The 22,628-nt window shown below is 45.3% G+C and overlaps 1 protein-coding gene across 1 annotated transcript in view; it reads right to left on the reverse strand.

Moving 5' to 3' along the window:
- The window catches only part of LOC135903351 (synaptogenesis protein syg-2-like), a 108,319-nt gene that overhangs the window by 40,647 nt on the left and 45,044 nt on the right, over positions 1 to 22,628 (reverse strand). Inside the window, exons 3-4 of the mRNA XM_065433701.2 lie at positions 14,282 to 14,392; positions 3,048 to 3,251 (exon numbers count right to left, since the gene is read on the reverse strand). Of these exons, the coding sequence (XP_065289773.1) occupies positions 3,048 to 3,251; positions 14,282 to 14,392 (315 nt within the window). The remainder of the gene's footprint in view (positions 1 to 3,047; positions 3,252 to 14,281; positions 14,393 to 22,628) is intronic.

Consider the following 22,628-nt stretch of genomic DNA (forward strand, 5'->3'; position numbering starts at 1 on the left):
ATGCCAATAAATGTATTTATTTAGATACTAATTACAGAAACAAAAAAAACATCTCTCTAATATATTACTGGTATGGCTTCAAGGTAAAAGACCCAGTGCCCGTACGTTCACCGGTGTGGTATATGATCGCGCTGCACACTAATGCGGCGCTTATGCTTAATATCAGCCCCCTCGTCAGCCGGTATCGTCTAAGGTGCTGGTCGACGATGTCGTCGACCACCAACTGACAACGAAACGCGCGCTCCCTTCGCATAAGATCGCTGTCGAGTGCACGGGGAGCTATTAAAGCAGTCCTCAAAATAAATGCAGCAAGAAAGTAATGGCTATTGACACTCTCAATTTATGAAATAAAACTTCACTACGTAAGATCCACACCTGAAAATATCGCTGCCTGTCACACTTTGGCGTTGTATCAGCGTTAATCACTCCTGCTTGGCTTCTTCCTCAGCTGATAAAACACGCTGATGCCCCACACCATGTCAGCACTTTGTTTTTGCAGGTTCAGCTGGCCGCATTCCGACAGAGCCGAAATGCTCAAAGGCGCGTACACGTCAAGTCTGTAGACTGGTAATAAATAATACGTAGGTTGGTGAAGTCATGGACTGGAGTCCCTAACTACGCTGGCTGCCATAGCCCACGTGGTATCTAATAGAAGTCAAGGCTAATCAGTCAACATCACCATGATCCTCTGCGTCAAAGCTGTCATAAATTTACCGGGCCCATAAAAACACAGGCTCACGTGCACTTCAGAACACTACACAGCACCGTACACGAAGCACGAAGTGATTCAACATTGTAGCTGGTTTCGCGTCATATTGGTTAAAATCTTCTATCCTGCGACACTGACGCACTTTGTTTGAAGCAGTCACTCTACACATATAGCTCAACGAAAATGGGGGTTTGGTGTTATCCAAGCGGCTCTCGACACCGTTCTGTAAACATGCGAATGTGGCCTCACAGTACGGAGCAAAGTGCGGCACAAAAGCAACAGTCCGTTAAAATTCCGCATGAATTGTGGATGTTGTAAAACGTCATCATCGTACTTTTATGTTCTGTGCAAGACGAAGGCCTCTACCGGCGATCTCCAATTACCCCTGACTTGAGCTAGCTAATCACAAGTTATGCCTGCAAAATGTCCTGATTTCATTCCCCACCTAATTTTCCACCGTACTCGACAGCGCTTCCTTTCCCCTAGGGCCCGCTCTGTATTGTTAATGCACCATAGATTACCCGCCCTATAAATTACGCGACCTGCCAAGCTCCCTATTTTTTCTCTCTACTTCAACAACAAACCCCCCCGTTTGCTCTTTGACCCACACCGCCGTCTGTGTACCTCTGCTACCGTTAGACCTAACATTTTTCTTTCCATCGCTTATTTGAGCGGTCCTTCACTTATTCTCAAGCTTCATTGTTAACCTCCAAGTTTATGCCCCATATGGCTGTGCTTGAAGAATGGAATGATTGTGTGCCTTCCTTTTCAACAATGGCAGTGAACTCCCGCTCACGATTTGGTAATGCGGGCCCGTACGCACTCCAATCCATTTTCATTCTTCTGCAAATTTTTGTCAAATGATCACGGCTTCCTGTGTGTAACTGACCTGGATAATTTTACTCCTGTACGTGCCTAGATGCTGATTGCCGATCAAGAATTCTCGTTGGCTTGACAGGTTATTCAACATGACCTTTGTCTTCCGCACATTATTATTCTGCCTATTGTTCTTCAACTTAATATTCCGCTTTCTCGGTTAAGGCCCTCAATCAATTGTTGCAATGCGTCCCCAGCCTTTCTGAACCGAACAATGTCATCGGCAAGCTTAATGTTGTTGGGATATTTGCCGTTGGTCATCGCACCTAATCCTTCGTAGTCTAATAGTTTGAATACTTATATTCATGAAATGAATGTAACTGGAGAGATTCTGTCTCCTTGGCTGACCGTTTTCTCGATAAGTATTTCTCCACTTTCCTTGTGTGGAAATTAAAACGTGTGACGCCGGAACTATCAGTGAGGCAGAGTCGAAGCCTTTCAAATTGAGGATACATGCGCTGAACGTGAATATGGAAATTGCACACAAGTGAAATAAATATTGAGTTGTCAACCATATACGGCACGCACCACGGCCTTAAGGTGAAGTTCGTTAATTCCTCCACTACAGTCTATACGGTATGCACTTACACCATTAATTACAAATAAAATGTCGGATAGCGCCAGCGGATGGCGCCAGTTGTTACGATCAGTTCTTGCGTAACTTCTTTTTGAATATGGGTCTTGGTGATCTGGCATTTGTTTCTATCGTGTGACTGGTGTATTAAGACAACCGTGTTTTCGCTTGGCATCATCAGGACACAGACCCTCTAGCAATAACAAAAGGGATGCCTAATCTGTATTGCTGATTGGATTGTCAAACAATCACGTTTATATAAAAAACTCGTACCACATAACAGAGTTCCTTGGACATGAGTGCTACTAAGAACACACGAGGAAATGGTGTCCGGATAGGTGGTATCCGAATTCACGCCTCATAACGTGGCGATCTCGGTACTTAAAAAGCGGGTCTTAAAGACTATGCTTCTGCTGGTTGAAGTCCCCGGACGCGATTAAGGGAACCAGAAACACGTCATAGACGTCCGGCTTTGGACACCACCTATTACACCTCTTTACCACTTTTGCTACGATGCGCCAGGCAGGAGCGAACTGCACCCTCTTGCTCAACTGAAACCTAAATGGGAAAGTTCAAATTACAGAATTAATCTTGGAATACTGCAGTTTTGGAGCAGACACGTTACTGTGGCCGCTTAGAAAGTCCTATGTGAGATGTAGTATCCCGTGCGGTTGAAAACGGTTGGCTTAGTAACGCAAAATATGCCAAGAATTTTTTTTTTGCATTTTCTGTGTCTTCTCTTGAACTGTATCGTTAAATTCTTGACGCTATTACGGGCGTGAGACATTCTAAAAAGGAGGAAATGTTTCAGCAATGTTCGATGGCATTGTGTCACAGTGACCAGGTGAGCGCGCCACGCAAGTGGCGTCTAAAACAGCGCGTACTTACAGTGCATGTTGACGACGATGGTTGTGGCCACGGGCAGCGTAATGTTGCTGTTGGTTGCGCGACAGGTCAGCCGTGCCTGGTAGTCGGCGCGCGTGAGCCGCAGGCGGAACAGCGTGGCGCGTGGATGGCCCCCCGAATTGCGGCTCAGCGCTTGCTGCAGGAGCTCCGAGCCACGCCACCATGTCACCACGGGCTCTGGCTGGCCTGCGAGAAATGTGCGCGAAACCGACCGTGATTTATCAGTCGAGGTAAGGGAATAATTTCGAATCATTTATAAAATAAATTCCTGTACCGCTTCCTACAACCACGCGACTTTAGGTGCATTCGCAATAACTTATGGCTGTTGTTCCGAACTTTATATACGTGTAGGCATGGGCCGAAAGTTACATTAAGTTACTGCGACTACTAATTGCTACAACTTGAACTTCGCAGTAAAAATTGTGCAGACAGATGTATACTGAAATATCGGTGAACAAATGGGCACAGGAGAAAGTCTTTAGCTTTCGTTTGTACATAAGAAGTAAGCTTGCATACAGTGTATATTTTGTTGCTTCCATTCTTATAATAAAATCAAACAATATACTAACGAAAGACACAGAAAAGGAAAAGGAGAACGTGCAAGTGTTGTTGCACTAGCACAGCATGTAAAATGATACGTAATGTATTCAACGCATAAAAAGTGTGTCGACGTTTTTCTTCCTGTGCGTTTTACCAAGTTTGTACATGGTGACAGGAAAGAGTGATCATAAAATGCAAGCACAAAAAAAAAAGAATGGCCACCATGTTCCCTGACCAGGAAACAGTTTTACTGAGGGATGTAAGAGGCCCTGCTCGCCGCAGGCATGGTAACTGCCCCACTTGAGGCATGCAGCTAAGCCGCTCTAACGTAGAAGGCCATGCTTGGGGATAGCCAAAGACCCATCAGTATTGGATGCTTTGCGGCAACCTCCCTCGCTCTCTCGCGAGAAACAAGAACGTTAAGGAAAGCCAGCGAGGTCAACCAGGCACAGGTCCGGTTTGTTACTCGAGGCAGGGTATAGGCGTTCAGGGATGAAAAACAAAGAAAGCAAGGAAGGAGAGGAAACACTGAGGGTGTCGCTTCGTCCACAGGTGCACGTCAAAACCGCAGCTGCTCACTGAGATTCGTTGACTTCAGGAACTGAAGTAACGCACTGATCGCTATCCGGGCTTGTGAGGCGGGTGGCCATGGTGCAAGTACTTCTGACACCGTGAGTGATCCTGTATCCAGGTGACCTAACGTGCTGCGAAGTAGAAACCTCTGGTCGTCATAGCGGGGACAGATGCAGAGGAGATGTTCGATAGAATCCACCCACCCACAACTGTCACAGGAAGGCGTGCCATTATCCCAATGACGAAGGAAGAGCTCTTTGTGAAAGCCGCATCGAGCCACAAATGACATAGTGATGTTGCATAGTCTCGTTAGAGGCCTTGTAGCAGCTGGATCTGCATGGAAAGGTGAGAATGCAAAGGCGACCGTTCCAGAGGCGCCGAGAGTTCCAATGAACTAGAGCTGTTCTCGCGAAACAAAGCCCGCAGAACATGGCGGAGGAACTTTTTAACGGTATATTTTATTGTATAAGCTGCATTGTGAACATAGCTATATTAAATATGTTCAGGAATGTGCTTAAGTGAGAGTGAGCGTAAGTATTTGTTAGCTGTTAAAAATAAATGTGAAGCACACCTCCCTTTCAACGCATGTTATTGTTGAAGGGCTATCGCTCGGTGAACGTCGTGTAGTAGCTTCGAACATGAAAGTAGAAGGCTACATTACCACGAAACAAAGCAAACAAATAATAGTGGAATGGCTATTGCCGGCGGAAAGTCAAGTTCAGGTAGCAACATGTTCTTGCCTCTGTGTGGTCATCTTGATGTCTGCATCTTGTTTGAGTCAGTCATTTTGTTCATGATGTGCCAGCTGTCTTCTCCGAAGATTATTTTGCGGCCCGATAAATTATTTTTTTTTTTACTGCCCAGTGGTGTGTGCAGACCCTGTGCCGTCGTTGTCGGAGTTCGCTAAAACTATCATCATCAGAAATGGCTCGAGCGTCGTCGCCTTCTTTCACAGCTGGCTAGTTGGCGCCCCTCGACGCTACCGCGCGAACACGCTCATGCCACTAGTCCCGCGTCGTCGCTGGTCCCGCGGTCGTCGTTGTCTTCTTCCACAGCTCCCCGTTGCCGCCTCGTCATCCCAGCATAAAGTTTCACTTCTCGTCTGTCGTCGTAATGGGGGCCCATGTTTACGGGGATATGAGCCATCACTTAAGGGTGTGAGCCATTCATTGCTTTACGTGTCGGACAGATTTAATTTTAAATCAATTTAGTTTTGAAGAATCGGAAACGGCAATGCCGGGCGGATGCTGCTAACCACGCCACCAGGCAAACTCGAGAGATCGAACGCAAGCGACAACCGCGGACTGCAGGCATACAGTCACTGACGTCGTTCTCACCGTCGTAGCCGAACGTGTGTGTAACCTGATTAACAAACACAAAGACGTGAATCGTCAAACCGATCGAAGCAATCGTCAAAACGATTACAGCGCCCGCATCTCCAGAGTTGGGCCTTGCGCTTAATATACGGAGCTTTCGATTAGTGGTTCCGGACATTCCATCCCAGCTCCAACTATGGGACGACCACGGGGCGGAGCGCCTAAAAAAAAAGCAGGCACAGACAAACAGACACAGACAAATCTCACGCACAAAAAAAAAGCGCACTGGGAAAACCGAAATAAAAAGCCCTCCTAAAGCATGCTCACGAGGCGAAGCACGCAAAAGCGGAAATGAGGTGAAAGAATGGTGAAGCAAAATATTTAAAATTAGGACTGCCTGCGAAGTTTGACTTGCATATTGTAACACTCGATATGTAGCTTCGCTGTTCGACCATCGTCACGGATTGGAAAGGGCGGTGGTTTTTTTAATGAAAACCTTGGTTTCCGATTACGCTTACACATAATTTCCTTCCCTGTGTTGTCATTTGATTGGAATTCGAATGCTTGCCTGCACTCATTCCTATTTGCGCAGCTGCTAAACTGCATAACAAATATTTACGAAGACTAAGATAGAATGCCTCAGTACTAATCTTTATTTTGTTCGCACCTACAACAGTGCATACTTGTACTGCCGCGCGTTCTGAACTCCAAGAGCCACAAAAAGAAAGAAAAAAAATGAAACAAAAGATCAGCTTGTTTTTCCCCATTTTCGGAACGATTCCGAGGGAAGAAAATGTTTTAACGCTTCTCTGCACGGGAGAGCGAAAATTTTAATTGAAACGGGCAGCCGCAGACATTTAAAAAAAAATCATATCTGTAGACCACAACTGACAACCGGGCAAAGGGCAAACGCTGTTAGCGCAAAACAGATGAGCCAAGCTTGGGAAAACAGGAGACGGCCGAGGGCAAAACAGACGCCGCGTGCTGCTAGCTTCAAAAAACGTTACTCACGCGACCGCAGAGCTGGTCCCTCTGCCGCCGCATTTGCCACAGCGACCAGCAACCGAATCGCCGTTCTCGAAAACGCTTGCGGGGAATCCTATATTCGCGAGCCACTGCACAGGCTTCGCCGAGAAAACCCCCGGTCATTTATAATGCAGCCCGTATCAGCAGTGTACGCAGCTTCCAGATCGAGCAGTAGAGATGCTGGGAAAGTTATTGGCTCCAATAGAACAGTCACTTGCAAGCCTGAATAACGCCGGAGAAATGGGGGGCGAACAGATCAAAAACAGCAGTTCCACACCAACAGAGCACGCGGCTGCCAGACAACGCAGAAGTAATATTCGATGCCCTGTCTTCATATCTCAGCTTATAACTGTCTCAATGTGTCTCCCTCTCTTTCTCAGGGGCTACGTTTTCTTTGAAAACTGCGCATGCTGGCCCACAGGCGAACCCTATGCAGAATGTAGCGACAGGGCAACTCTGCGGCGAATTCGGATGGGGAGTCATTGAGCGGAGGCAACGAGGGGAAAAGAAAACACAGGGTTGCTTCACCCGAGCGCGCGAGCGTTTCGTTTCTGGCGCATTGCTCTGGCCGTGTTGCGCAAAGCGGAAAGGCGGCATCGCCGAACGGCAAGCGCGCCTGCAACCCTCCCGTCCCACGCTTCCCTTCCATCCCACTTCGCGAACAACCAAGACAAATGCGAGACCCGCACATTTTTCTTCGTGCGAAGCCGTCAGCGCCAGAAATCGCGTGCTTGAAAACAATGCTTTCCGCCCGCTCAGTCTGCGCCGCTTGAGGAGTGCGCAGTGGCGGCGACGGCGAGACCTCGTCGGCTTCTCCGTGGATCATAACTTCTCGTTCCGCGCAGTGGGTGGCCCGTGAGGCCGTCGCTTGTTTTCCTCCGCACGGGTCTAAGGAGAGAATGCTTTGCCGCGTAAACACTTTTTTGTTTGTCCTGGTTATTCTGACATATCCGTCGCTACTGATGGCACAACTTCCTCGTTCCGCTTCTTATTCCGGCGCGATAGGCGAGCTTATGCTTGATGTCGTCTCGGGTAGCCGCGCACGAGACGATCCCAAGGCGGCCTCGCGAGAATACAGTTGTTTGCTTTTCTCCCCCTTTCTTGTCAGACAAAGAAGGAAGCTTTGCGAATGTTCCCAAGCGTGATTTGGGTCCTGTCACGCGAATATCACGTTGCCGAGAATGTAACACCGTGTTTTTCAGGACAGAGAGAGAACTTATCGAGCCGTTTGTTCTTGGCGTACTGTATCTTTAAAAACGACATACAAATAAACAGTGTGGGTTAGAGTGTCACCGGCCACGTTAGCTCATTGGCTATGGTGTTGCGTTGCTGAGCACAAGGTCGTAGGTTCGATCCAGGCCATGGTGCCCGCATCTTGATCTACGCGAAATGGAAAAGTGCTCATGCACTTAGATTCATGCTTACGCGAAAAAAAAAAAAGCCTTTGGTTGTCAAAATTGATGCACAGCCCCTACTATACAGCGTTCCTCATAATTATATCAATGTATTGGCACGTATAGGACTCCAGAATTTATTTAAATTTAGAGTATTGTGGAAGAGCATGTACGCAAGGTCATCGTCGTACGGGCAGGACCAAGGTTATATTGTGGGAAAAGGTTACATGCTAGACCCATGCAACATCGGTCGCTCATCTTTGAACAGCATTGAGTCGAATATAACCTGCAAGATAGACGTCTGTTTAGCGCTTGGTCTAGACATAAGATTTTTATTCTACAGTAATGTTATTAGTTATTGTCACTTAAAGGAGTACGAAAATAACAAAAGTCATTTCCAGAGCTGTTACTACAGCCGCCAGTTTCATTCTCCTTTTCTTCAGATTTTGTTAGTTGCAGTTTAAAGAGGCTAACTCGATAACTCCACTTAGCGCTAAACTCGAACAAATCATGAAGATACGATAATATCGGCAGCACTGTTTGCAGTTTTATCAATAGCTTTCCCATGGTCTTCTGGAATGTTAGAAACAAACGACTGACCAACAATGACACCGACAAGAAGAAGTGCGCTTACTTCAACTGAAACGTTACCCTTTTTAAACCACAGCCGGTGGCAGCTGCTGCTGTATGACATGCCCAGCAGCCAAAGAGCTGCGGTCGTTGATCTAGCACGCTAGTATAAAATGCACCTAAGAGGGTAGTAACAACGTAACTTGAAATGACGCAATCTCCAAGCGAAGACCGTGGTTGTTTATGGCGAGGAGTAGACAATAAATTTACGCTTATTTTGTTGTGTTGGCGCCATCACTGTTGCAACAGAACCGACTGTTGCCCTCCTTGCCTGCTTTGAATTTTATTCAACGGTCGATGAATAGACGGAGAGGGGAAAAGTTATCACAGCGTCGCCTGGGAGACCGTTAGCGGTGATAAAAAAGGCGATGTCCCGTGGTTTCAGCATTGATCGTTCGTAAAGCAGCCCTCTAATCCCAGGTTCAGAGACCGAAAGTTCACGCATACGCAATCTTCTTTGAGCTAAACGACCTTTACTGTCGGTTGTCTCGTTAAAACAACGTACCACAGATGGCCATTTGAATGCGGTTTAATGGACTCGACGTGATATTTTTTTCTGGCGAGGCGATTCTTTCTGCACCTATTGCGCGCATTCACGCGATCATTCGGCGCCATCAGAGGTGCGCATATTTCTCCAAGCTTCCTCTCTCTTTTCTGTCCCCTGTTCATGAGAATATCACTCAGCACGTTGGTGTGAAGCAGTGTAGATGTGAAAAGAATTTGCAACCTTAAGGGTGTTTTTTGTGTCTATATCTGACCCACATACATAAAAGAGAGTGCTTGAACCAACTAATACAGCCATAGCGTTAAGGGGAAAAGAGAAGCACGGAAATATACACGGTGTTTCAGCGAACACTTTCAAAAATGTTTAAAAGTTCCCTGTGGCTGATTTCACAATTCTAGTTCATGAGCTGATCTACTCGAAGCGGCGGACAATACTTGCAAAAAAAATGGAGATGCAAAATCAACTAATTAATAAAACACTTTACTAATTAAGTATTTAACTAATTACATTATGGCCCATGTTGCAATTTAAAAGTTCTAGCCGTGGAATTCGCAAGACACATCCGCTTGGAATGAATTTTCAAGATGACACCAGTTTCGAGATATAAACTCCCAAACCTTGCTGAGAAAGGCATTGGCGTTCCAGTTAATTTATCAAAATAACGTCGTTTCATGCACTGACGCACACAAGTAACTGGAATGCCAATGCATTTCTCCGCAAAGTTCGGGAATTTATATCTCGAAACTGTTATCGTCCTGAGAATTCTTTCCAAGTCGATCCGCCTTGCGAAGTTCAGTGTTAGAATTTGTAAATTGCAATATGGGCCATAAGATAATTAGGCATAAAGTTAATTAATGAATTATTAACTATTCAATTTCGCATTTAAATTTTTTCTGCAAGTAGTCTCCGCCACTTTGCGTAGACCAGCTCATAAAATAGAATTGAGCTATCTGCCACAGGCAAGCTTTAAACATTTTTGAAAGTGTTCGCTGAAACACCCTGTATTTACATACTACTTACAATGACTCTAGCGGCTGTCAAGATGGTGGTTAGCTCCCGAATTTCGGTTTGGATTGGTTTGCCTTTTAAGATATCGCATGCTCATTGCGGGGGATCGACCAAGGTTCGGATGGTATCAGGAAATTACTGTTAATAATAAAATTCGTAAAGTTCGCAAGAAGAAATGAATGAAAAAAGTATGCAGAACTTAAGAAATTTTTTCTTCAATAAATGTTTTTCTTCCTCCTCATCCTTAAAACATCTATTAATTCCTTTACGGCTGACCAGACATCCTTGTGGTAGTTTCGAAGAGAGGAGGCTCCTAGAGAAAGAATATTCACAATAGAAAAATTTAAACCAAGTTGTCTGAACGATAATTCCAAAGTAGTGTTCTTAAAGATTAAAAACGGCAGCAGAATAAGCGAACAACTATCTGTAGTTTCATCCTCTCCACAGAATGGAAAAAAGGGGAGGGCACCCCACCAGCCCTGTCACGATAAAAGTTTAATACTGGTATTCAACGACGTAATCGGGTAAATATTACTTCAGTTTTCCTGCTGTGAAAGTAATTTGTGTGCCAAGAGAATAGGAGGTGTTGATATTCTAAAAAACTGACCATAGCTTGGTTCAAAAAGTCTTGAATAATTGCATATCTCCTGAGCCTGGCAAAAGTTAGGTACGCTGATGTAGAAACTAATCATATTACAGGGCCATTCACGGCCGCTCTCGCGAGGCTGTCAGCCATTTTGTTGATGAATAATCTCTAATGTGCAGGCACGCAAACCAATCTAACGGAATTTACGTGGGCAGGCACTAGAAAATGAAATGTACCTAAAACTTTAGTTGCCCTTTTTGTTGTGAGCGATGAACATAAAGAATCCGTTATTATAACGACCGGTGATATTGATTAAATTAGTTTGTGTAAAGTTATCACTACAGCTAAAGATTTAGCCAGAAATACAGATAGGACGTCCGGAATCCTGATTGAGAAGGACAAGTCTACAGCTCGAGTGAAAATGCCAATTCGAGATTTTTTCTCTGCAATGTGATACCGTTCGCAGCGATGACCGTATTTAAAGCTAAACACAATTAATGGTCTTGTAATAGCCCATTTAATATGTTCTGAGAGAGAAGTTTCACGTTGTTTAGGTAGATGTCATCATAGATTATTTGTAGACTCTCGCACATCACAAATAGGTGGCATCTCTCAGATATCATTTAATTAATCCCATTTAAGGGATTAATCAAGGCATGTACAAATACCACATGTGGTACATGAAACCGAGGTCAGTGTACTCCGAAGAATAATGCAGACTGGAAAATGAATACGTTTTCGAACCTCTAATTGCCAATTTCGAGCTCCGTCTTCTTCAGACTAATCATCAACGCCTTCTTTATCAGCTTGTTGCATGGTCCCCTGTGGCTGAAGCACCAACACGGTACTGTATAGAAGGCAGTCGAATTATACGGCTTGAGGCGCGCGACGTGGCTAACGTCAGAGCGAGGCTGAGCCACGGCGGGGTCAAGAGGGCGACGTCGGCTACTTCGCGCAAGACGCAGTAAGGATCAAAGTAGCGCGAAAGTAACTTCTCAGAGAGGTCAACGCGTCACGATGGTCACCAGAGGAGAACCAGGTCACCCGTTGCGCAGTGGGTGTCGCAGTGGCGACCGTCATCCAAGCGCCTGCCTGTATAAGTATAGGCGCCCACCATATGGGTGGCCGTCTCTTGTACTTCGAGTATAGCTTCCCGGGTGTACTCCCACAGGAAATTTAGGCTTACAGGCAGAACTGTTCGAAAGGTAGCTAGGATCGCTGCCAAACGAGAGATACCGCGACAGTACCGCGGCGAGGACTATATTCAAAGGTAGCAAACGGCAACGCAGAGTCCCAGTCACGATGGTCAGTGAACACCTACATGGAAAGCGTGTCAGTGAGGATATGGTTGAGACACTCGTTTAGGTCATTCGTTTTTGCATGGTGAACAGTAGCAAGTTCATGTTTAGTCTTGCAGATGTCTAGAAGGTCATTGTCAACTTTAGAAAGAAAGTAGCGGTTTCGGTAGCTGATAAGCTGTAGAGGGACACCATGGTGAAGGATTACGTTCTCCAGGAGGGAGTCGGCGGCATCAGTTGCACAGCGAGTAGCCAACTGGACACTTACTATGATTAATCTCTCTGCCCTTCACCTCCTGCTTTCCTTCCTTCCTTGTCAGCAGTGTCCGTGTGATTGCGCATCAGTCTTCTTAATCTGTTGCCATAGCAATCCACTTATTTTCCAAAACAGACATAACCGAAGAGGATAAAGATTAGCACATAAAGAGAAGAATGGTAGTGATGGTACGCCAGGTCTTTGAATGTGGTCTGCAGGGACAGTGGCCGTCTTTTTCCGTCGTTGAGAAATGTCTCACTAATATAACGGCAGACATCGCGGAAAAGACCAGAGCAAAAGTAGCGCAGCCGAACGCGCTCATCGTGTGAAAGCGTATTTTTTTGGAACTTCACACTTTCGGCCCAAAGGTGTTCGAAATGCACGCAACATTTTCTTTCTACAGCGTTATCATTTCTTCTATGACTATCCTAGTATTCTGGATGTCCGCCGAACTCATCCGGAACTGACTTCCGACATTGTTATAAAAAATAAAGGGAAGAAAAAGAAAAGCCACTCAGCGCTCTCCTCTAAATTGAACTGTGGACCTCGAGATTGCCAGTCGGAAGTGTTGCTTCTCGGCCATATTTTTTTTTTTTTACGTTCGTGAAATTTTATTATGCTTTACAGACTAGGCCACTCCGCTGACATTTTTTTCAAGCGAATACGATCGCACCTAAGGAGTGGCATATGGCGCCTTTGTCCGCTATAATAGGCTGATGGCCTATTATCACTCATCACTTTATATATCAACAAGCACAAAAGTAGAACAATTTAGGTATCTTTTTCACAACTTTTCAGGATTCCCTTTAGACTAGAGTGGTAGTTACTCGCTATCACTAGAGTTATTCGAACCGGAATAGGCGGTAGATGGAATTAAATGAAACGTTCGTAGCCATTGTGCTCACTACGAGATGCCCTGCTGTTTTGCCGTCCGCTGTAAGGCATTTAGAAATGTCCGGGAGGGAACAACGCTATGGACACAGACAAAGTTGAAGGCTCATAAAGACATTATGCTGAGTGATGTGTTTTCTATGTGCCTTGGTTTTGTCTGTACCCCTAACGGTGTTGCTGCTAAATATAAAAATAACCTACTAGTCAATGTTTCCACGTTACTAGACTTTGAAATGTTTCAGTTCTGTATCAAGTGGACTCCCACATATGTTACTCGCTCTCATCGTTTATGGTAACAAAAATCTATAGGAACAATCTATAGGAACAAATCTATAGGAACAAAAAAATCATTTTTCTACGGCTCCAACTAAATCAATTTCGATACGCTTTCCTCGATTTCAAGCAAACATAATGTCATAAAAATAATTACAAGCACGACAGTGAAAGAATTGAAGTGAAGCTAGCAGCAAGATGTGAAAAGGAGGAGGGAGAGAGGAGGATAAAATAGCGCCACCTCAACAATAATATCAGTGTTGTTATACGTAGTATATTGCTCCTCATGCACCTCCAAATGTTTATTCCAATTAATATTGCATGAAACAATGCAAGACTTACTGCGCATAATATTGCACTGGCACCGATGCCACACCATAAAGAACATGCCTATGAAGAGCTATAATTGACGGGCGCACTATGATTTGCTAACGCGGTTATCTGATCTATAAGACAATGCCAATAGGAAACAGTTCAAACTAATTCAATCTTAAAAAAGCGACGGGGAGGATAGGAAAAAAAAGAAAGTATCTTTCTTTCCTACTTCACTAGTAAGAACGCCACATACATGAAGTTGCAGGAAAACAACCATAGCCTACTGTGACCATATCACGTGCTCGAACAATGATGGCTGTGTCCAAACCATCAGGAAATAAACCCGTATGGCTTATACTACACATTTGAGGCGAATTCTTGCCGTCGATGTCACCGTCGCCGGGTTGTTCCAACAGCCAAAGTTTTTCAAAGAAGGCATTGTCTTCTCGACTGAATTCCATAGTCTTTTAAGGAATTTCCGCGTGCACACAAAAGTGGTGCCCTCACATAACAGAAAGCGGTGCACTGAGATGCATCCTCACCACAACAATAAACTGCTAAACGTTAAGCCTAAGAAAACTGTCGGTGTATGAAAAGAAACTCACCATCGTAGACGTCACAGGTCAGAGTGAGGTCTTCGCCCTCTAGGTACGGCCTGGTGATGTTGTCGATCTTCGTGCCATTTTCGTCCATTATGACAGGACGCTTGGGAGGTACTGGGAGCAAGAAAAAAAAATATATAGAATAATTATTATTTCGAGTTTTGTTGCGAACTTAGCTTTGTTCTCTCTTTTAATGCGACACTATGCACTATCAAAAACACCGTACAGCAATAGCCCGTATATTTGGTGCGCCTTTCCAAGTACAACATCTTGTTAAATTAAAACAGGGTACTGCCAGGGACTAAAGCTACTAGAGAATTATTTTCGCCTGAATCTAAAATGGATTACCATATTGCAAAATGTCTCATCCTATAAGCGAGCAGTAGAAATTTGACAGGAAGTGGTAAAATAAAACTGCTCCTGAACCACGAAACGCGACAAAATTGTGGTCTCCGTCCTGAATTATTGTACACACTAATTGCAATTTCCTTGAGCTTACCTAAACGAGCTCTGATAATGCCTCTCAAAATGTCATAGTTATGACAATCATAATGCCGAGACGGTTGTGTTTCGTAAAGCCGTTGCTGCCTTTCTTCCGTGATAAAATTACTCGGAACTTGTTACACATTCATCTAAAGGAAGAATGAAATGAACAGAGGCCTGAACATTTCTCATTATCCTCGCCCCAGACAAAGAACATTCAAGCGCGATCGTATTTCATTCAAGTTTCTCTCTCTGTGTAAATTTCATTGCGGGGCAAAATGCCTGCAACACTCCTGTTGCTCTCAGCTGATATTATGCAATACCGGACTTTTTCTCAGCTGCTGGCAGCTTCGCGTTCTGGATTTTTTTCGCCCTTTCTTATTTTTTAACCATGTCGCAATATTTCAGCACATCAGGAAATGGTTGGAAGACAGTGTTTTGGTAGAATTAGTTTACGCGACTTTACTAGTTCATACGTGTTCTTTAATATAAATACAGGGCAAGAATGCGGAAGTTTCTGAACAGATCTTTCTCTTTCGGCCCATCTCCTGTTCATGTTTTCTCCACTCCTCGAGCCAGGAGCGCTGGAATCATAAAATGAAAAATCTTTCGCTCTTTAAATCAGCGAAGCACTCATTTATTTCAACTTGTCACATCACCCACCCCATTCCAGTGCTATTATTCACTGCTGTGTTCAATGGCTTCAGCGGGAGCTTCTCAAACAAAGCATTCTCCTCGGGGAGCGCTGTGGGAATAACGAAGACGTGGACAAAGAGAAAGAGCGGTCAGTTTGAATGAGAAGCACGAAGGGGCTGACACACCCCGCGGTGAAAATAAAGCACGTGCTTCCATTTAGGATGCTGCTGCAGATTGCCTCAGGCGACGGATTTTCTTGTTTCTCAACGTGGCTGCCTCCCTCGAGGCTTGTTTAACGACTCCTCCTTGCTGCTTGCCGGGGTAGTGGGGAGGCGGCGACTAGCTAAGACGACGTCCTATTAGCGCTGTCTAAACACGAGCTGCGATTTGTTGTCGATCCTTATTTCCGGATACCGAGAGAGGAATCTGGTGGGACGAAATGGAAAGCACGAGGAAGAAACCAGAAAATGGAAAATAAATTGTGTTCATAAATCAAGGCGCTAGGAGCGGATTCCAGAAAAGAGTTGCCGCGCAGCTTTCTTTCATTTCCCATTATAAAGCGGGGACCGGAAAAATATTACTCCACTTACTGTTGCCAAGCAATTTCGACGAGCGCACATAGGCGTCGCTATGGGGGTGTCTTTTGAGATAGTTCAGCACACGGATAATGCAGCGTAGTGCAAGAGACATGGCTCCTTAGAAAGAGGATCACATCCGTATGCCTGCACACACACACACACACACACACACACACACACACACACACACACACACACACACACACACACACACACACACACACACACACACACACACACACACACGCACACGCACACGCACACGCACGCACACACACACACACACACACACACACACGCACGTACGCACGCACGCACGCACACGCACACGCACACATACACACACACACACACGCACGCGCACGCACGTACAGGAAACGAGACATGACATCGTGAATTGTCTTCCGGCGTTTTCTCTGTTCGCTTTCAGCCAACGTACCCGAACAACTATCGCTACGGCAAGCAGCCATTGCAGGGGTGGGATGCGGGATGTGGGAGGCCAGGTATACGCACTGATGACGTAGCAGGCGGTGAACTAGATATTCTCGATGGTGTATGCATGCATGCCCCATAGAACCTCGTACAGAAATGAAGGTACGAGTGTACGGTTAGGACCAGCGGACTATCTCTCTCTTCTTTCTAATACGTGGAGGAACGTGTAACCGACATTGGGTAGCTTTCCTAGTCAATGTGAGTGAGTGGCAAAATGAATTTATTTCTGCAATACGTGTGTACAGGGTCGTCCAGTCTTACTACGAACACGGAGCAGCGAGGGAGGGCCAGCGCACACGGCGCCGCCCCGCATAGAAGTTAAGAGGCGGAGCCGCACAGGAGCTTCGAGGTGGGGCTTGGTGTCGTCTGCTCGAGCGCATGAGCGCGCCATGCTTCAGCAGGTGGCACATCGAAGAGTATCTATTACCGGAGTAGTCTAGTCTCTGCGTTGTTAACACGGACAAGGCGAGGTGACCAACCACTGAGTGTTGCAACAAGTGTGCCCCACATATCTAGCACGCCTGTTAATTTGTAACGAGAAATGTATTTAAAACAACCTACATACTTGAAGCGCAGGTACAAGCACAAGTGAGAGAGATTGGTTGACAGTTAGGAGAAAAGCCTGCTGGCCGCACCGTAACTCTCAAGCGCGCAGCTGGTACCTGAACGTCTGTCAGCATGTCGGAAGCGAGGATGAGGGACTGAAAGATGATAGAAATAGAAAGGAAAAGAGTGCTTGTGCAGGTACAAGAGCGTAAACAACGCTTAGGAATAGAGAAGTTACGAATAAATTTAATTTTTCAACGGCGTGATCTTTATCCTTTTTCAGGGCAAGAATAATGTTATACATGTAATCTAAGCGTACTTCTTTTCGCGCTTCCCTATAGACTATAACGGCAGTTGCTTGGTACCGCGAGAAATGTTCGCACCAGAAAAATATCTGACAGGCAGTAGATGGAATTAAATAAAACGTCCGTAGCCATTATGCTCACTCGCAACAGAGCATTTGTGGGCTGCATACACCGAGTTTCTGTAAAGCAGTAGGGCCTGTGACACAATGCGGGCAAAGCAGAATATAATTTCTCAAAAAGAACTACTCCAGCTGCCCCCGGACCATATCATGTTTCTTCTCGGGTCATCGTACTTCTTGCGATTTTGAAGGCACTGGTGATGAGGTGGCGCCGTCTACTCATAAACTGAAGGCTGAAGGTTTGATAATTGTGCAAATATATTCGCCGTGCCTTGCTGTCCTATGCCGTAGCTTTGATTACATTCTTAGGCAAAGTTACACCCTTTGGAGTGCCCCTTCTGCCGCACAATAATCGTCACCTGCATTGATGCGTTTCCCTTCTTGAAAATGCCGCGCCCGCTACTTTCCTGTCGGGAATTCTATCATGCCGATAACGCGCATGCCGTTTGTTACTGGAAAGTACCGGAATCACAGGAAACGCACCAAGGAAGATGATGATTATTGTGTGGCAGAAGGGGCACTCCAAAGGGTGTAACTTTGCCTGAGAGCGTAGATGCCTGCACATTGAATCTATATGTGGGTGTTTCGCACGTGCGTGTTAATAGACAGATGCACGAGATGTTAAAAGGAAGGTCTCTTTCCTGGTCTACGCTTGAATACAGCTACGCAACTACATTTTATACTTATTTTAGAATGGTCCGTAAAATACTACACGCAGTAGTTCAGTCACGGTATCAAGGAATAAAACAAAAACTGAGTAGAAAGGTAACTACCCTAGTACCCATTTGTTTCATTATCTATTTTACAAGAATATTCATACGACATATCTCGTAAAGCGAAGAATAAGTACTCCCTTGTCGGACTTCCACTCTTTTAAAAGGTCATCTCAAAATTCTTAATCAAAGTTTTTTAAAAACCAGCCAAAGTAGGATGATTGCTACCATTGGCCAACTTAGTCAAAACTTTGGATGTAAAGTGTAACACACGCAAACGCGCAGCAGCTAATAAGAAATAGTCCAGTAATCTGTATAGATGTGCTCATCTGCAAGCATTTCAAATTATGAAACATTATATGACTGCTTGCATACACTCAAAGCTGTTGAACCAGTGGCGCGGACAGGATTGTTATGGTAATGCGCACTTGCTCTAGATGCCAGCCCTACGTTTCTTTATTATTATTTTTTCTTGCGTGCCCCCATAGACACGTGTCCCCATCAGTATAATTGAGCGGTAAAAAATTGCGAGTAACGTCCGCAAGTTGCCGAATGGAGCTCAAATTTTTTCCGAGCTTGTCTCGGGTAACGCTGACACGACATTAATCATTGCTGAAACGTACCACGACGATGCGAACACTGAAAATTGGTTTATGAAAGTCGGCATCTGGTTTCCTTTGCTTGCTAAGGAAAAAGAAACCTTCGTATTAGGGACTCTGCGAATAAGAGAAACGTGCTGCTTTCAGAAAATCTCCGAGCGGGTTTCCTTTTATTCTGGTTAAATGGAATACAGGCATAAAAGTGTAAACATTGAGGAAAAGAGTACGTGACCCAGACGCGAAAAGTCCGCTGTTGCCTAATTGGGCGCTAGGCACGAGCTCTCGAAGGCACTTTCCGTTGCAATCCGGCCCCTTAGCCACCGAGAGCCATTTGAGAACAGAGGAGGTGCGAGCAAGCATGGAGTGAAAGCCCGGCGCTTTTCACCAGCAAGTGTAGACCCAGGACTAATATTCTAGTTTATTTTCTTCGTCAAGAATTCTTTGAAGACAAATGAGTATGCAGACTCCAGCAAAACGTGAAGGTCCGGCAGCATTTCGAGCTCTGCAAATCATATAAATGCGGGTCCAACAGAAGGTTCTAATGCCATGTGCTCTACATGATATTCCGACAGAGAAGACTCGAGTCTACAAAAATTAAATACTTCTATCAGATCGCACGTATTTACATTTTCCATTGCGATAACGTGTCAGGTGAACATGCGAGTGACGCACTTGTGTTATTACAATTTATCCAAAAGGGTACTTAGGATTTGACTCCCTACCCTCACTGTTCCTCAGACCTGGCGATCTGCTGTGCAGAACGTGGTCACATGTCCAATACCGTGCGCACCATGCAATTTCAAGACATTGTTTGCCATGATTCATTCTTGTAGTTTCTTACCGTGCCATCAAAAGCGCAGAACGTGGTGAACGATCGCGCGCCCTTATCATTCAGCTTTATCCGTAGGAGTAGGCCCGAGCACTTAGTGCACCTTTTTAATTCTCACTGCACGTTGATTAAGTTGTGCTCACGAGCTGATTATATAAAATACTTACTGAACCCATATATACAACAGTCTCTTATAGTATACCTGTTCTTAAGAGCGAATTCCAGTCATTCTGGATGATGGACAAATTATTAGAGAAGGCAACCGCCCAAGAAATAGCCCTTACCAATGACAACCTGTACGAATTCAGTCCTTAACCTTTTAAAGCGTCATAAACGACACTATAAAATGCTAATGTTAATCACTTTTAAAGATTCTTTACTTAATCAACAGCAATAATGCTCACTTGTCCTTCATTCTTCATCACTCTAGTCTTTCTTATTTCTACTGAAAACCGTGGTGTTGAGAGCTAAACTCAAGCTGACACTTTGCAAAATGTTCAATTTGCACAATGGAGGTATCGTACGGTGGCACACGACACGCCCTTTACAAAGAGAAGCAACCACCACTGCTACCGTAAAGCTGCTCTCCGTCTACTAGAAACCGAATAACAGCGGTCAACAACTCTTCCGGCGTCTTTGCGCAAGTAAGGTATTCATGTTGTAGTACTCAGGCACATTTGCCTATTCATTTTCTCACCCATACCACTCTAGGGAGCTTGCAAAGTAACTGCCCCGTTCTATAGTATTGTCGGGGTGGTCCCGCAGCCGTGCGATTCAGCTACAGTGCGGGAAAGCGTTTACACTTATTAACACGTGGACCTGCGACACTGTGGAACAGTGACGAACGGCCTCCCCATCGTCACGTGGACACAACTCAGACACCTACTCAGACTTATAGATCTCCCTTTTCCATGCGGACCCACAGTAAAGTTCCGCTTTCAATTAAGCTTGTTCTCTTTCATTTGCCCTTACCCTGCCAAAAAGACGCCTTCTTCGTCTCTAGATAGACAGATCGATTTAGCTGGGGTATCAGTTGGAGAAGTTGAAAGCGCGTGCCTGCTGCTACTTCATTTCACTTGCATATATGAACCAAGGCGCTACGTGTAATGAAAATTCCAAAAGAAAAATACTGATTAGGTCGCAAATAAGTGAACACATAGCACTTGGAGAACTGTAACCTTACTTCTGGCCTGTAAATAATCTCATTTGTCCTGAAAATGGCAAACAATGAAACAAGCGATGCTACACATAGTGCCACTATCGTAGCTCCGCATAGTACAATGCACAAGAGTGTAGCTACTTTCTGAGTGGGCGCTGCCTTATATCCACTTTCGACCCACCGTGGTGGCATAGCGGTTTCGGCGTTGCACTGCTAAGTCCTAGGGCGCGGCATTGAATTCTGTCCACAGCGCCCGCATTTCAATGGGGGCGAAATGCAAGAACGCTCGTGTACCGTGCATTGGATGCACGTCAAAAAATCCCAGGTAGTCAAATTAACCCGCAGTGCCCCAGTACTGTGCGCTTCCCAATTATATCGTGGTTCTGCCATGAAAACCCCCAGAATTTAAAATTCACTTCAACGTGCGAGCTTCCGCTCCGGTAGAGCTACATCACGATCATCCTTTTGTAACGCTGCCACTTAGACATTCGGGTGAGCCCGGACTTGTTCGAAATGCTCGGCCTCTTTCATCTTCAGGTTTGCGTCTGTTGTGTCATGCATTGCCCTTGTTCTCCTGTATATTTTTTCAATGTGCGATTTTTATTCTTTTTGAGTAGATTGAACTTTCGGAGGGAGTAAAAATGAAGCGTTCACTTCAGGCGAAATTTAAAAGTTTTTCCTCCCTAGCCCCCTTTTCTGAGTCGCAAACTTGTGGATTGCAATCAATCCAATGAGCACTGGCTGCCTCCAAAGCGCATGCAGCGCTTGGCCCTATAGACAGATGGTGTAATCAGCAATGAAGGTTCCATTAATAAGAGCATATGATAGGACGATACAAAGTATAAGTCATGTTTTATGAGCCGCGAATCATGCTACGCACTTGCCTAATGCCGTATGGCACTCCTTCATCAGCAAAGGTTTCGGATGTTGATGTACATCTTAGCAGCCCTAAGCAAACTCTAAGCGCCGGGGACTGAGCACTTTCGAGTGTACGGATGTTAGTTCTGCAAGTATTGGTCAGCACTGACAAGCTGTACCTCAGATGCCCGAGAAACAGCGTCCGGTACAGCTGCATCATCACGTGTACTAAAGAACGCCGATGAAGCTGCTCGACCTGCTCATGAAGACGGCATGCAGGAGCCAATCCTCTTGTCAAGAACAGATGCAGCAGCGAAAGAGCGAGTGCTTGCATATGATGTCTTACAATCGTTTTGAAACACGCCTAGTTTCCAGCACACACGTGTACGTCTACTGGAGCCCTTTGTGCAACTTCATCCTCCACCTAGACTATCCCTAACCGAGACAACAGTTCTTTGCCGACTGTGCCTTGGCTTCGCAATTACGAATTGGTTTGCTTTACGCGTCGGATGGCAAGATAGTGCTGCGTATGACTACTGTGGCGACGAGGAGACTACTGAACACGTTCTTTGTCATTGTCCCCGATACAGCGCACACAGGCAGTCACTCGCGGCTGCGCTGGCGTGTCTTGACGACCGGCCTCTTTCGGAGCAGACAGCCCTTGAACGCCAACCCATACAGTCGTCCCACCACAAGACATTCAAGGCACCCTTGAAATGTTTACTTTCAAGTGGCCTATTGCAGAGGCTGTAATTCTAATTAACGTTCGCGGCCTTCTCTATATATTTTTTTTCGTTTGTTTGCGTTTTCTCTCTGCTGTTCTTACTTTCGTTTCCCCTTACCGTTCCTCCAGTGCAGGGTAGCAAACCAGAATCTTCTTCGGTTAACCTCCCTGCCTTTCCCATCCCGTTTATTTCTCTATCCCTCTACATCAGCGAAGCTTTTGCGGATAAGCCTTTTATTCTTAGCATTGAGCATTCCATTTTATTTGCTTACGTGGCATTCTAGAAGTTTCCAGTATCGAGCGTCTTTA

Source organism: Dermacentor albipictus, chromosome 1 (genome assembly GCF_038994185.2).
Source record: "Dermacentor albipictus isolate Rhodes 1998 colony chromosome 1, USDA_Dalb.pri_finalv2, whole genome shotgun sequence".
Classification (NCBI taxonomy): Eukaryota; Metazoa; Arthropoda; class Arachnida; order Ixodida; family Ixodidae; genus Dermacentor; species Dermacentor albipictus.